General features: G+C 33.4%; 1 protein-coding gene and 1 long non-coding RNA gene across 2 annotated transcripts; one reads left to right on the top strand and one right to left on the bottom strand.

The window, feature by feature from the left end:
- Positions 1-9,608: 9,608 nt before the first annotated feature.
- Positions 9,609-11,364, bottom strand: LOC132718337 (uncharacterized). Its single transcript, XR_009624076.1, has 2 exons — positions 11,309-11,364; positions 9,609-11,266 (listed from the first exon to the last, which is right to left on the bottom strand). It is a non-coding gene; the product is annotated as an uncharacterized LOC132718337 (long non-coding RNA).
- Positions 11,365-13,905: 2,541 nt separating this feature from the next.
- LOC132718338 (heat shock protein 70 B2-like) lies at positions 13,906-16,346 on the top strand. The gene has a single exon (XM_060702039.1). It carries the CDS (start codon positions 14,032-14,034, stop codon positions 15,934-15,936), a length of 1,905 nt encoding a protein of 634 aa, XP_060558022.1. The 5' UTR covers positions 13,906-14,031; the 3' UTR covers positions 15,937-16,346.
- Positions 16,347-17,451: the final 1,105 nt, after the last annotated feature.

The raw sequence follows: 17,451 nt of genomic DNA on the forward strand, positions 1-17,451 counted from the left end.
CCTCCAAAGAAACTACAAAACATGGAATTTAAAAAAGTGACATCTTTTAAAGAGATTTATGAAAGGAGTCCTCCTCCAAAGAAACTACAAAGTTACTTTGTTCGGGCAAATCCAAAACCAAGTATTTCGGAGAAGGATTTTGACAACTTTGTGGATTATTTTCTAAAACCAATTCAGTCTAGAGGATATCAAGTGCACCCAAATCTTCCATTTGTGTTTGGTTCAGAAAAATGGGATTAATGAACAATGGATAACATAGTTCAGTTGGATGAAAACACAACATTCATGTAAGTCTTTGTATTTTTTCTTTTTAACTTTAAAAAATCTCAGTGAGCTTTATTAATATACCGATGCACAAAGTTATGATTACATGTTCTTCTGAATTTTAGTCACTGATGAATTCAATGTTGTAAAATATCCGTATATTATTATTCATATCGGTTCACTAACATCCTTACGCAAATTCTTGATTTACGCATTTTTTTTTCAATGTGCTAGCAAATAAATTTAAACATAAATGTTTTTAAATATATTATATTCAAACTTTCTTTGCTCATAACTTAACATTAAATATAAATACAAATACTTGCTATGGCCCTAAAAACATCAATGGAAATTTTTGCGTAATTTTAAGAATTTGCGTGAGTATGTTGGTGAAACGGTACCGTCTGTGCAGTAAGCCTTCTACATTTTATAAAAAATAATCTTCTAGTTACAATTCGTTATGACTTAAATATCATTTCATCCAGCAATTCGATGCCAATGAATACTTTGAATGTTTTGGCCAATTCACTTTACTCCATTAGGTACATTAGGTAATATTCATTTGATCACCCCTAAAATGGTAATAGTACTTTGTTTAGAGGGACATGTCTATTGTACATTCATGGGGGAAGGCAGGGGTAATTAAAATAAGACAGGAAAGAGGACGCGATGAGATCTTTTAAACAATTCGTTTTATTAGAAGCGCTGTGTTATTATAATAAATATTATTATTCATGTTGTTGTTGTTTTAGGATTGACATTGTCGATGAATCCCCTGCAATGAGGCCAAGGAGGAGGAGACTGAGTTACTCCTCTGACTATTCAGAACAGGAAGAGGATGAGGGTATTCAAGAGGGGGTTTCAAACAGCGAAGCCAGCACAATACTGTATGACTCAGACAGTCCCAATACGGAAGAAGCCAGCATAATTCATTACGATACAGAAAGTCCTGATATGGAGGTACAAATGGAGGTGGTCGATTTGACTAGGGAAAGTGATGAGATTGACCTGACAAGAGACAGTTCAAGTGAGGATGAGCAGTCTGACTACCTCGCCTGACTACCAGATGAGGTAGTAATGAAAATAGCGGGCTTCCTGCCGCTAGACAGTCTTTTGAACTTTAAACAAACCTGTGTTAATATGATAAAATAACAGACTCTAGTGCATTTTGGTTAAAAAAAAATAAAAGAAGAAATTATATCAGATTTTTCAATTGATGACAAGAGCAAGTGCAAAACTGTGTATATATTATTAAAAGACTGTTATTCAAACGGAAATTTTATGCTTTTGTGACTTAACTCTGATTGTAAATAATCATTCAATAAAAATATGTACATGTCAATTATTTTGTGTTTCTTGGCCAGCTGTAACGTAAAACTCATGTGCCTAAGTTTTGCAATAATAGAAATGAAATCGATAAAAAAAAACATTTCAAAAGCGTTTCATAAGGTACTTTAATTCACTTTTATCATTACAAAATTTTGGCACTTGTTTCTTACGTTTCCTTTATCACCAAAGGTACAAGAAAAACGACAACAGTAGTTACATGAAATAAAGTCTATTTACTACTTCTAACTATATTCGGCAAGAATATACAAAACAAGGTTATGGAAAACAATAATCCAAAAACATTAAAGGCCCATGAAAGTTTAATGATGTTACCGCATAATATAATCAAGAAATTAACTGAAAAATACTTTGGTTTTATTTATATATATATATCGTTTTATTATTTTTTATTTAGCTGTAACTACTTGATCGTGTAAAAGTCAATAATTGAGCCGTGTCACGACAAAACCAACATAATGGGTTTGCGACCAGCATGGATCCAGACCAGCCCGCGCATCTGATGGATCCTGATCAGACTGCGCGGCTGATCAGACTGCGCGGATACGCAGGCTGGTCTGTATCCATGCTGGTCTCAAATCCACTATGTTGGTTTTGTCGTGACACGGCTCAATTATATTCTATGTAGTAATTTACGTCAATTACTATGATTGGAACCGCAATATGAAAACATACTAGTAACTGCATAAAATAATAAAAGCACTTGAAACTGAATTATAAAGCTAAATCTGACAAAAATATGCAGGAAAAATATATACATATGAAAAAGGTGCTCTCATATCCTTGTGGATAATCAAATATTTTTAACGAATATAACAAATACATTTTTTTTAAGTTATCAGGCTGTTTCTTATAGATAGAAAAGTACGCTACTATCATGTCTACATACTTTCGGCACTTCACAGGTGACGCCCAGTATTAAAGAGATTTATCCATTATAAATTATTTAAGTGGTAAAGTTTCCGATTTAAAAACAAACAAAAAAACAGCGTAAATTTGAACATTTTCAGTGGTAAATTTTTACCTATACACCGTTTAACATAATAATAAATAATGTCGTAATGAAAGTGGTTATTGTTATGGATACCAATTTAATTTAATTTACCAATACACTGTAGATTTTACGCAAATAATGTTTTCGGAATTCTCAAACATTTCAACACGCGAAATTCAAACAATTAATTTGTTAATAAGAAACAGTCAGATGTAGCTTTAAGCTCTTTTATGATATAAAAACAACAACAAAAACGTTTTTGCACATTTCACAGGTTGGCTCAGTGGTTCCCAGCTTTGTCGTGGTTGCGGATGTCGCTGACGTCTGAAATTTAAAGATAGATAGAACTTTAATTTCACGAGTTAGCTTTACATGTCAGCAGGTTCTTACAGTAACACAGACAACAATCCTTATTGCATGTGGATATATATATATCTTTATATCTTATATTAAATACTTTTACTTGTATACTGTATTTTGCGTGTAATGTTTAAAAATTCATTATTCAGAATACTTATATTCTGTCAGTATTCGAGAGAAGAATAAAAGAAAATAGAAAGGAATTATAGATATTAATTATATCATTTAACTTTGGGTCCAGAAATGGACCGAAAACAATTATTTATTTATGTTTTCCGCTATAAGTAGATCGAGTTACTTTGAAAAGTAACGTAGATGACGATTTTGATAATCAGCGCTTCAATTACTGGATGTTGTGTCCGTAGGTAATATGTTTTTACTCCCATATATTATCTCAACAGTTTGTTTCAATAGGTGTTAATCACTTACCTTGCATAAGCATCCATTGACAGTGACTTTATTCCAACCGGAAACCGGAAACAAGCACTGTTCGCAGCCCAGACCTATCCCGTACAGTGTAATTCTGTATGCTTCATCTGGGAAGTGACACACACCGTCCCATTGATAAATTACTAAAGCTTTATCATGGGTGGCAATACCGTTCCATCTTCTGTAGCAACGCACAGATCCTCCACTTTCTGTACAAGAAAATACCAGCGGCAAAACTATCAACAACAGCAATATTTCCTTAATCATCTTAGCACTTTTATTCTTCTGGGTATATTAAAGTACCAGAAAAACAACAAGTCTTAATAAGGATAGGCGTCACGTGATACATTTTGTACCCCTCTCACGTGAACTCATTCGGACGCTGATGCAGGTGTCCTGCAGAGGATATTATGTCACGCGGCATGACCAAACGACGCGCGACTGGTCAGTGTCCTCTGATGTTTACCGAGAATCATGTCAGAGTTGTGTTACGTAAGTTTAGTAGTTTTGAGGGCGCTTTGAAGGCCATTCCCTGCTGTTTTAATTTTTGTTTAGTATTGTAAAAAATGCAAAGTTTATATAATGGAAGCCCGAGAACACGTACCGGTCTACTTTCTCATGGATATAGAAGAAGAACCAATAAAACCGTCATTCTATGAGGCAGAACTGCAGCGTGTACAAAAAAACTTGGACGACCCGAGCCAATGGGAAATAGAGAAAATTATAAGAACGAGAAAGGTTGGACACAACCAGGAAGTTTTTGTTCGTGTTAATTTTAGGGGTCTAGGAACAAAGTTTGACCCCTGGATATTAAAATCTTCAATAGGCTCTAAAACAACGTAACATAAAATAAGCTTTAGTCAGTTTTAAATGATGATGAATCAAGTTCACGCTGATGTTAGCAATACGGACTGCCTCGGTCTTTATCCTCTCAACAACGGTTCAGACTTTCACCTTCTTTTTTTTTGCGAAAATCCTCCGACATGCATATAATATTTCACTACTCACTACTGAATGCGTTATAATTCCTTGGATACTTGTAACAAAATAAAAATATTTCTTTCTTTTACATCGCTAGTTTTAAGCTGTTTTGAGAACTACTTTTTGGTGTTAATATTGTCCTGATCTGCGATCAGAAAATACAAAAAACCGGTCAGATACGAAATGTTAACATGCATTAAATGTAGTGAAATCGGTCACTTAAAACGCATGCGCTAAAGTGGCCCACAGGGAGCCGACAATGACAGTAAACGACAATACACTACAACACAATACAATACACTACAACACAATACAATACAAAATAATACATAACTATACAATTTACAATACTGCATCCGAGACACTGTATTGCTAATAAAGCAAGATACAACGAAAGCTTAAACGATAAAACGATGGGGACTTTTGCATCACTTAGAGTTAAGTAACGTACGCGTTATGGGGATTATTTATAGCGTAAGTATACGCTTCAAAAATATGTTTCGGGTGAACGTATTGTGATTAGTTCCATATATATAACGATAACGTATTATTTCAAGTATAAACGATTGCATGATCTAAAGAGTAACGAATACGAATTGAATGATAGGTTGATCTAGAAAATTTGCTGCATAATTCATATACAGTTATGTATGTTGATTTTTTCCTGTTACTTTCATTCTTTAATACACAAACAAAAAAGTATTATCGCTGCCATGCAATAATAAATTCCTTTCAAATTCATACAAATATGTGCACGTGTTGTTAATGCCCTGTCTAAATACGGAGACGAATGACAAAAAGAAGAATTGTTAAAGCGACATATATATCAGCAGTTTAACACCGATCCAATACGATTGAGCAAAATAACGACATAATTCGTTACATGTGGTGAAAGTATTAACAGACCCAAAAGAAGTTCAAACGATACAGTTTTAACATTGTGATAAAACAGAGTTTCACATGTACAGTAGTGGAAGCTTAACAGAAAGCTTAAATAGTAATACAAAGCTTTTTACCACTTTAGTCTTTAAAGATATAGAATAGAATGATAACCGGTCAGATACGATGTTAACATGTAATAAATGAAGTGTAGCCAGTCAGATAAAACGCGTGCGTTAAAAGCGGTCTACAAGGAGCCCGTCAATGACAGTAAATGACAACACCGCACAATACAATGCAATACAATGCTTTATGTCACCGTTACGAACAAACGATTTAAATACGCGGACTTACGTTTTGTTAACGGTAAAAGGATAGTAAATTATTTCAATCGCATTTCAATTGGATTTCGTCTAGTCGTTTCTGTGCCCATTATCATAGTGGAAATCATAGCGACTTGAAAGTTCTACAGTTCTAAAGTTCTACTATATTGTGCATTCGGTTTAAGACCATGAAATAGTGTCCTATAGAGCTAAAGATAATTAGCTAGTTAAGTATCCGATCTATATTTTACAACTTAACATTAAATCAGTGATGGACAACCTTCTAGCCGGGATTTACTAAGTGTATACGCATACTTTATTATTTGGCCATTTCTTTTCTTTACGTCACTCAACTATTGTATTTAAGAATGTAATGGCGGTGATAGATTGATAGAATATCGGAAATTTGATTGTTTTGTTTGTTTGTTCTTCTTCTTATTTACTGATAAACTGATTGTTTACTAGTACAGTAAATTTCATCGAAGGTATGCAGATTTAATAGAAACACTCCATTAGAAATAAGATCGACTCCACTTGAAATAAGAAAGAACACACATACACACAAACACAAATAGAGTAAGCATTTTTAATCACGGAAAGAGGAAACAAACATAAATCGTCATTTTTATACCAATGGAATGTCATAGTCACAAACAAAAGGTTTAAGCCAGACTGTGAAGTATTCTTGTTTATTTAACATCAGAATTTTAATCGTACCTCTCTAATGTTTCAGTTTTATAGTCATGCAAATAGAATTTGTAACTCCATCTTCTGTACAAGGAAAGATGATACATTATTTGCATGTGTCATATGAATAAATGTGCCATTTTCAGAATAAGTATTTTTCTCATTTATCTCGATAAATAGACATTTCATAAAGTATTATTACGTCTAACATTCTTATAGGAGAAAGAGAAATGCAAATCTCATCAAGTGTCTTACTTTCAAAGAAAAATAGACATGCTAGCATATGTAACATATTTGAATATCTTTAATAAAGGCATCTTTTACAGATTATGTATAATCATATAAAGTATTATTGACTTCCGTTTTCTGTAGGGATTCTTATTTTCTCCTTTTAACTTAAAGAGCGTGTAGATCAACTACAATGTACACGAAAAACACTAAATCAAACTATCCTCAAACATGTTCCGTTGTCTTTTTCATTTGAGACTATCGTCATGCTTACTGCGCTGGCGTTAAACGTTTAGATGAATTGTTTATACGTGCGCTTTGGTTAAAATATAAAGATAAAAGAGTGCAGAGGTAAATTTGTTACTAGACACTGGTTGTTAAAAACGATAACACAATAGAACACAACACGATACAATTCCATTACAGTACATAACGGCATTTACATATTGATTGTACATGTACTTCAAGCAGTCAGATATACGGTTGAGCAAGATACAATTATTTAAATCATGATACAATGCTTCATAAAGACGATGCAAAGATAACTAAATAAAGAATACGAGTAAGACGATATCTTTTAAGCATGAGAAATATTCAGAGTTCTGGTTGTTGTTATATTTTAGCTTTCTCTTCATATTAATTTGAAGTCACAGACAACACACTCTCACTGAATTGTTGAAATTGAATTCTGTTTTCAGTTCACATTTTTGTGTGAACATTTATGTAATCGATACCAACGTGAGTAATAAACGTATTTAAATAATTAGCATTATTCATGTCCATATATGCAAGTAGAATATAAACATAAACTTCAGCTGCTACTATTTATCGGATAGACATCAGCTATCTTAAAAACAAATGGCCTGTTAAAATACCATGTCCTTTTGGAGTTCACGTATACATGTATATGTACACAGGCTTATTGCCTTAATTAGATATTTTAAAAGAGGGAATAATTATAAGAAGACAATCTTTTAAGTGAGTTAGCATATTTTCAAAAACCGAGATACAAGTGAGCTAGTTAGATACAATAACATTTTCACAACTAGACATACATCACGGTAACATCATAATTATCATCAGTCATGGTTCCAGACGGTCACAGTTTGAACGATACATTAGTGGTTGTGTCACTATACACAACGAAACCGGTGTTTAACTGCCAATATACACTAGTTAGATTCGAGACTCGTTAGATTCAGTTGTTGTTTTTTACTTCTACCTCTATAAGATAATTTTCACAACCTATTGCCTTCGTGGTCAATTTCTACGTATCAAAACTCCAAACCGGTGTTAAATAGCCGATAAACACCGCTGAAACAATGTATTATTTCTTAATCATAACCTTGTCTACGCAGCTACTATGACAGGGACGGACATCGAATACTAGTAAACAGACCAGTATTACAGTTTCATTTTTACAAAGCTTCGGAAAGACATCTTATAATTCAATTTTTTATCGGTTAAGATACATTTCAATCTGATTATTTTCTAGTAGTTTTATGCCGTTTATATTATTGGCAAACTTGAGTGTTCTGCATTTAAAATTATAATTCAAAAACGGTTTTAAGTCGACGGAATAATGTTCTGTTATAAGAAACTGTTTTAATTTCCCTTTTTTAAAAACTACATAAATGTGTATCAACATTTTAATAAAAGCAACATATCTGTTAAACAGTGGCCCAGTGTTATGATTCCAGTTTGCATAGGTTCGAGTGACAATGGTTTTATTATATTCTCTGAATGTACATGTATTTGCAAATTGCAAAGTAAACGTTTCTGACTGAACTGAATGCGTCCATTTTGTTTATGTTTCCTTACTTACAAATTAGTAATATCATTTACGTCACCAGCGAAAAATGGACGCTCGCCTTTACCTTATTTATTCTAGTACAGAATATGTATAGTATTTTACTTTGTTGATATGATAAAACGGGCTGATATTTTAAATGATTTTAGTATTCTTTTTATTTTAGGACTTTATTACTTATACTGGTATAAAGCGTGTATAACGCTTTAGTTTGATAAGAAAACGAAGTCATATTTTTAATGTTTTTTTCTGCTTTTTTAAAATCACATTATTTATACTTGTATAAAATGTGTATAATGCTTTAGTTTGTTGAGAAAACGAAGTGATATTCATTATTATTATTATTATTATTTTCAGGACTACATCATTTATACAAGCATAGAATATGTATACTAGTAATTCTTCATTTGTAGCTATTACATGCGTTCGAGCAGTCAGTATTTTCAAATTAAATTAAATTCTAGCCGGGATTTACTAAGTGTATACGCATACTTTATTATTTGGCCATTTCTTTTCTTTACGTCACTCAACTATTGTATTTAAGAATGTAATGGCGGTGATAGATTGATAGAATATCGGAAATTTGATTGTTTTGTTTGTTTGTTCTTCTTCTTATTTACTGATAAACTGATTGTTTACTAGTACAGTAAATTTCATCGAAGGTATGCAGATTTAATAGAAACACTCCATTAGAAATAAGATCAACTCCACTTGAAATAAGAAAGAACACACATACACACAAACACAAATAGAGTAAGCATAAACAAACATAAATTGTCATTTTTACAAATACACAGTAGCTGTTCAAATGTTGACACTGTTATAACATAACATCTAATCTCTCTTGAAACTGGCATATTGAAAATGCGTGTACAAAAAATCAATAATAAAAATAAAGTGAAATAAAAATGTAACAAAGTTATAATAATTTACATTATCATTATAATTATTATATACAAAATATTGTACGCGTACAATTTTTTTTTAAAATGCCACATATATACTGACCTCGTTTCTTCAAGTCATAACATAATATAAATAGGTTTAACCACTTTATGCTTATGCTTTCTGGCAGTTAATAAATTTTATAAAAATGCCCTTCTTTCATTCAAACATATCACTTTTGTTTTCCCTGCATTCATACAAGTTCGTCCTTGCCGTGACTATTCCCATCACTGTACAAAATCATAAATAAAACACAGTTTGTGAGTAACAGTAAAATATATCATCCCGAAGAAAATACTATTTACCCGAAGAATTAGCTAACATTGTTTTCCAAGCGATGTTAATCACAAACTGCGTGTTATTTATTTTATTACCCCGAACTTATACTTCACTGGGACACTCTTTCTATAGGTTTTTAAATTTCAGATTTTTACTGATAAAATAGACTGTTAACTATGTAACAACACAATATTTTTACTCACTTGGTACACTTGAATCAAAAGTAAGAATAGCTGCCACATTAACAATACAGAATTAGTGAGGGGAAATAATACGATGTTTTTCCAGTTACTGTCACGGCATTGTATTCTAACATCAAAATTGCGCGGTAGTATACTATTTTAAGAAATAATTTGATGAAATGAAAAAGAGGTCTCTATCGACTGGCAATCCTGTTTTTCTGCTCTCTCGTCAATGGTAAAGCGTCGACACGACATTCTGGCAAAATGCCTGAACAAGTCGTGTTCAGTGAAATCTAGGTCATTTTTAATTGCTTTTTTTCTCCGCTAATGGGTAACACGTCATCAAAAAATGACTAGCATTGAGCCGCTACCCGAGCAACGGCTTCCAGCAATTACTTTATCTCATAATAATGATAATAATAATCTTCATCATAATCATAATAATAATAACCGTTGTTATTATTATAATGACAGACATTCTGCCGCCTATTTTGAGTATCGAGATATATTTCGATACATACTTGATAAACCCCAAAGGAATCTCCCTCCAATAAGACGCCATTTTTTTTATCTTATTTAAAAATAACTCGAATGGCTAACCGCCATCTTTAATTCAATTTAAAAAGATTCATAAAGGCTATTAAAACATGCTCGTTTTCGTACAATCCAGTTAGAATAAGCGTCAAAATATCTCTTTTCAGAATCAAAAAGGTAAAGCTGACTTATCATTAGTGTTGAATAAATGAATGTTTAGACCGGCTGCTGAGCAATATGTGAACCGGTCTGTTGGTACTGTACGTGTCCTGAGACTCCGGGAATGAAACTATTTCTTTTCTGCTTATTTTGAGTCTGCCTTCTCGATCTACCGAGATACTCGAACTTGGTTTCAGTTCCGCCATTACTGTCCCTCATCCCTAAGGGTTGGTCCGAATGTCGCTTTGGCTTTTCTGTACTTAAGTCCGGGACTCGGCAGCACGTAGCCGACGGCCGAGCTGAGTAGAGCAATCCAGAGTTCTTGATTTGACCCGGAATTGATCGAAAGATTGACCGCAGACACGATTATTATTCCGTATATGGCGACTATTTGAGCGATGAAAGTAACGCGGTTCTTAGGCAGCCTATTGCCGCAAACCACGCAGTCGCTAGAGACCGCCCGGCCGCCCTGAAGCTCACTTTCCTCACAGATTTTAAAAGGTTCGCGTTCTGGTGAAATTTCTCCAGTCTTGCTCAAAGATATAGACACGCTGTCGGCGGTAGCCATTTCGAATTTAATGGTGGTCAGTAAAAACTGACCCGTTTATAATAATAATAATAATGTTTATTGAGAAAACATTTCAATACACACACATACTGCCTATAATCACTCATTCATGCATCACTCTCCCCATTGGTTGCCAGGTAAACTATCCGCCATCTTTGTTTTTCATTACGGAACTAGCCGCCATCTTTATTTTTAATTATGCAAATATCCGCCATCTTTATTTTTAATTAAACATCTTTTAAAAGGACACTTTGCCTTTCAAGTGCCATTGAAAACCACTTCAAAAGGATATTCTACCTTTCAAGTACATTGGCAGACCACTTCAAAAGGATATTCTACCTCTCAAGTACACTCGAAGACCACTTCAAAAGATTAACATTACGTCATAATCCCCAAACCTAAACTGCTCCTGCTCACAACTCCCTCTCGCTCTCCGAATGACACTACTATTATGATTAAAGTTTATTTGCATGGTTTTATTTTAGACAGTTTTTTTTCTTTTTACATATCTTGGAATAAATCGATAAGGACACTGATTTACAAGTTTGACCAGAGCTTTTAGGCATAAATTTCATTCTGTATTTAAAAAATTGGACTTGTTCTGCTTGAAAGTAGAAAATCTGAATTATATCAGAATGGGGCACATAAAATATATTGCTCTACAAATCTCGAACTTGTATGGAACAAATTTTCTCTGTTATATCTTTTGTGTTTTTTTTTTTTTTCTAAAAAAAGCCATAATGTCTCTCCGGTTGCATGTCCGTCGCATTCAGTGCTGCAGCACTTTGATTAATCTAAATTATTAAGTTCTAAGACACGTGACTAGCGCATCTGTTGATGTAGTTTTATTTTAGTATTTACGTTTTCCGTTGGTATATGAAAAATTGTTGTTCGTTTTGGTATGTTGCATCGGCCAGGTCTTATGCATGCAGTCTACTGTAACTTATTAATAGACTTGTCAAAAAGACATCGAGATAATTTTGGACGGGCAATGTCTTTTTCCAACGGTTTGACAGTATTTAAAAAAAGCTTGTAAAATGGGTCAAACCGTCTACGCCGAATGAATTAGGCTAGGTTTTATACCTTAATTGCATCTAAAAAAATAATTTTATTTTGTTAATCTGTCTCTTGCGGTAATCGATTTAGTTAAGGACATCTGAGGCTTAGAATAACCTTGGAAACATTATACGTATACAGAGTTACAAAAATGAACCAGAACACCGGGGGACTTATTTATTCATTATTATATATACATTACAAACATGACACGCAAAAACACAAAATCTTCAAGCCCTTGGTCGAACCTCACTGAACACCTATCACCCACAGTTTTTCATCCATACACACAAAACATATAACACAAAGATATTAGTCAAGGAAAAACTACTATTAAAATACAAGTGTCACGTACAGAATTCCAAAATAAACTAGCCATAGCACACTAGAGGGTGTGTATGTGTGTGAGGGGAGAGGCATCTGGATGCCCGGTTATATCTTAATCTTGTAGCATTTACTCTCCACTACCTTGAAATACCAGACATATTCTTCCACCCACATAGGCTCTGACAATTACATGCAAAACCTGACGTCTTTCTACACATCACATACCTGTGGAACAAACTTCCAATACAAATCGTTACCCTGATTACTACTGAATCCTTCAATCAAGCAATTGCTCGGCTCTCCAATCTCCAATCAGAGGTGCTAGTCATATTGATTTTACCTAAATATGTTTAATCTTGTTATTCATGTATTAATAATATCCATATATTAAAAAAAAAAAAATCAATTTTTTTTTATATTGTCTGTCTATAACTATATATTATAGCAAAAAATAATTTTGATTTTAGGTCAAATCAATGCACCTTTGGCTCCAATTATATATAAATAGTTATTTTAACCTTTGATCTTCTTTTTTATCCAGCACTGCTGTTTTAAACTCTCGATCATTTTTTACACCCTCCCTATCTCCCAGTTTTTGCTTTAAACTTTCATTTGTGGCATACGCACCCTGATCAGTGTAAGTACATCGATTACTCTTTTGAGGATAGGTAGATTCTTCGGTGGAGACTTACTTGGCTTAAAATAAAATAAAAATTGTTTGTTTTCTAGCTACCCACTAAAATCACTGCTACCACATGGAAGAATCTAGAATCATATCTGCAAATCTTAAATTTCTCATGTTTTTGTACTGTGAATATACAAATTTAGTTATATCTTGAATAAAACTTTAGTTTTAAACTTTAAATATATGCTAAGCATCCTCAAGTCCTTTAATTCAAATATAGATAAATAATTATGGTCAAAAATATTTTTACATTTTTCATAAAATGATTAGAAGATAATTTTAAGGCTGGTCACATATAGTACCTTGTTCGTTAAAAACGTATATACTGTATAGAACTTGCTTTGAATTTTGAAAGGATTGTGTTTGACAGTGCGATATAGGGAAAGTAAACGTTAACAGTTTACGGACTAGATAATGTAAATTGATTCACAGACACTTGGGGCTTGGAGCTCAAAACGCCTTTAAAATCCAAATAAAATGCATATTTGTCAATCCCAGGACATGTACTATAATAATATTATAGTTGTTGAAATATGATTTTTTTTTCAAAACGGCATATATTAAGATTTTTTGATATATATGATCAGTACATGTCCTGGGATTGACAAATATGCATTTTATTTGGATTTTAAAGGCGTTTTGAGCTCCAAACCCCAAGTATCTGTGAATTGATTGAGAGTATAAATTAAATGGCATACATAGCCGACTAAATTGTATTGGGTTTGCCTCCCTTTAATCACATTCGTGAATGTTCGCGAGGATTATTCTTCTTGATACTAGATTGTTCTAAATTCTATTTTTAGATTATTATTAATGTTTCTAGCTAGAAAAGTCTCGAAAGATCAAAAACTCTATAAAAGAGAAGTACATAGCGCAATTACATTCAAAAGCAAAGCAAACTAGCGAGCGAAGAAATAAATTTACGATTTTAAAAAGTGATAACATAGGTTATAAATTAATAAATAAACCAGCTGACAGTGTAATTAACAAAATTATGAGTGCACCTGCTATAGGAATAGATCTCGGTACCACATATTCTTGTGTTGGGGTATTCCAGCACGGGAAAGTGGAAATCATCGCAAATGACCAGGGCAACAGAACCACGCCTAGCTACGTCGCGTTCACAGACTCCGAGAGATTGATTGGTGATGCGGCCAAGAATCAAGCAGCAATGAACCCGGCAAACACGGTCTTTGACGCAAAACGCCTGATAGGTCGCAAGTTCGATGACCAGAGTGTTCAAAATGATGCCAAACATTGGCCGTTTAAAATCGTCAATGACGGAGGCAAGCCGAAAATCCGAGCGGAATACAAAGGAGAGAATAAAACTTTTGCACCGGAAGAGATTAGTTCAATGGTTCTGACAAAAATGAAGGAAACTGCAGAAGCATATCTTGGTCAGAAAATTAAAAACGCTGTTGTGACAGTACCAGCTTACTTCAATGATGCTCAAAGACTCGCCACGAAAGATGCCGGGGCAATTGCTGGACTTAATGTCATGAGAATCATCAACGAGCCGACAGCCGCTGCCTTAGCGTATGGACTTGATAAAAACTTAAACGATGAAAAGAATGTGTTAATATTTGACCTTGGAGGAGGAACATTTGATGTGTCCATTCTTACAATTGATGAAGGATCTATTTTCGAAGTAAGATCTACAGCAGGAGATACACATCTTGGAGGTGAGGATTTTGATAACAGAATGGTCAATCACTTTGTTGAGGAGTTCAAACGTAAACATAAAAAAGACATGAGTAAAAATGCACGAAGTTTACGTCGATTGAGGACGGCGTGTGAGCGAGCAAAGAGAACATTGTCTAGCAGTGCCGAAGCAAATATCGAAATTGACTCTTTGTTTGAAGGCATTGACTTCTATACCAAAATTACAAGAGCAAGGTTCGAGGAATTGTGTTCTGACCTGTTTCGAGCAACAATGGAACCAGTCGAAAAAGCCCTCCGTGACGCAAAGCTTGATAAATCTAAGATCCATGAAGTTGTTCTTGTTGGTGGATCAACAAGAATTCCAAAGATTCAAAAACTGTTACAGGACTTTATGAATGGTAAGGAACTGAACAAATCTATTAACCCTGATGAGGCTGTAGCATACGGTGCTGCTGTCCAGGCAGCCATATTGTCTGGTGATACATCAGAAGCAATCAAAGATGTTCTTCTAGTCGATGTTGCTCCTCTTTCACTTGGTATAGAAACAGCAGGTGGTGTGATGACGAAAATCATTGAACGAAATACCAAAATCCCGACGAAAGCGTCTCAGATTTTTACAACATATTCCGACAATCAACCAGCAGTCAGTATTCAGGTATTTGAAGGTGAAAGAGCGATGACCAAGGACAACAATTTACTAGGACGCTTTGACCTCACCGGAATTCCACCAGCACCACGTGGAGTACCACAAATTGAGGTGACTTTCGATATTGACGCTAATGGAACTTTGAATGTTTCTGCTCAAGATCAGAGTAACAATAAAATGAACAAAATTACGATAAAGAATGAGCGTGGTCGGCTTTCAAAAGATGATATTGACAGAATGGTAAATGAAGCAGAGAAATATCGCGAAGAGGACGAGAAACAAAGACAAAGAGTGGATGCACGAAATAAACTGGAAGCATATGTGTTCAGTGTGAAACAGTCTGTATTAGAAGTGACAGACGATAAATTGTCGTCTGAAGACAAGGAAATTGTGAAAAACACGTGTGAAGAATGCGTAAAATGGCTCGACAATAATATAACAGCCGAAAAAGAGGAGTTTGAATACAAACTTGAGGAAATTCAGAAGAAAATATCACCTATCATGGTTAAACTACACGGAGGAAGAAATCAAGGCCAGCAACAGAACACAGGAGCTGGACAAGGTGGACCTACTGTTGAAGAAGTAGATTAAATGATAAAATGATAATGTATAATATTATTGACATATAAAATAGTATGTTGATTTCTTTACAAAAAAAAGTTGTTCGAGCAGTTTATAATTATTGAAAAATTTAGTTAACTTAAATACCAGTAAAAAGGGCATTTTCTCATCATGATAATAATATAAATATGTTGAAATAAACTTCAAAATGATATTGAAAGTATATATTCAAACGATATTATGTATAATTTTCAAACATTACGGATATAAACTGCATAAATATGATTAATATTTGTTTTCGAATGTTTTGTATATACATGTACTATTTTTGTTAATGTTTTATATGTTATATTAGAATGAAAATCGTTATTATATTGTAAATCATTGTTATATTTATTCATTCTGTGATATTTATTTATTAAAATGACAAAGAAACAACATTATTATTATATTCTTATTTGATATAGGACAGCCATCAAAACAATTTTTTAATTCTCGAAGCAATTTACTGTTTCATTACTCCTATTAAACTGAAAGTCCCTGGCGAGATCTAAACCTACAACAACAAAGATAAAATGATTCAAAGTAAGATTAACCACAAAGGTCAAGTATTCACAATCTTCGAGGCTTTATAATTCTTTTATAATTTTGGAAGATATTGAAAGTGAAGAATCTTGCCATATTCACAAATTAACATATACGTAATACTCTTTCCGAATTATTATCTTTTTTAAGCACGTACTCTTACTTGCATTTAATTTTGATAGACTTCGATCGCATTATCTGCAATGCGTTTGATAGTACCTCAAGTATATTTTAAAACAGCCACATTTCATTTTACAATAGATTGACAGGCAATTTGCTTTTAATATTTTACCGACGGTATATAATTAAAATAAAGATTTTTGTTTTGTTGTATGGCCATATATAAACGGTTGTTTGTATATATGACCAGAGTCATATTACTCTAAAACTTTGTAGACAGAATAGATTTTTATGACAAGTTCTATGTACATATAAACCGAGACACTACTCCCTTATTTTGTCAGCGTTTAGCAGCCGTCCATGTACATGTATATGCGTCTGCCTTTTGAAGAACAATTTAAACGATGTTTCTGAAATCGTACGTATATTGCTTTAATCCCTCAAAAACAAATAGTGACCGACTCACTGTAAATGGTTAAGTAAACAAAACAGAATAGAACTCCTATTAATACACAACTATATCGTCTTGTTCCGTGTATACAATGAATACAAATGTACAACATATTCATTTTCCGATATTGTCAAACGAACAAAGAAAGTAAATATAAATTACACACTAATTGCAAAACGGCACTTAAAATCTACGGAAGTTATCAAAAATAAGTCAAAATGTGTAAAAAAAATAGTCCTTTCAACGTTTGTCATGAAGTAGAAATATGGTGACCAGTCATTTATCGAACATAACATTGAAATTATTACGTGATTATTTTAACTTTTCTTTTAAACTTAACACATTTTTCTTTATCACTTGGAATGGATATGAAATACTACATAATAGGC

This window comes from Ruditapes philippinarum, unplaced genomic scaffold (assembly GCF_026571515.1).
Source record: "Ruditapes philippinarum isolate M1 unplaced genomic scaffold, ASM2657151v2 ctg16172_1_1_1_1, whole genome shotgun sequence".
NCBI lineage: Eukaryota > Metazoa > Mollusca > Bivalvia > Venerida > Veneridae > Ruditapes > Ruditapes philippinarum.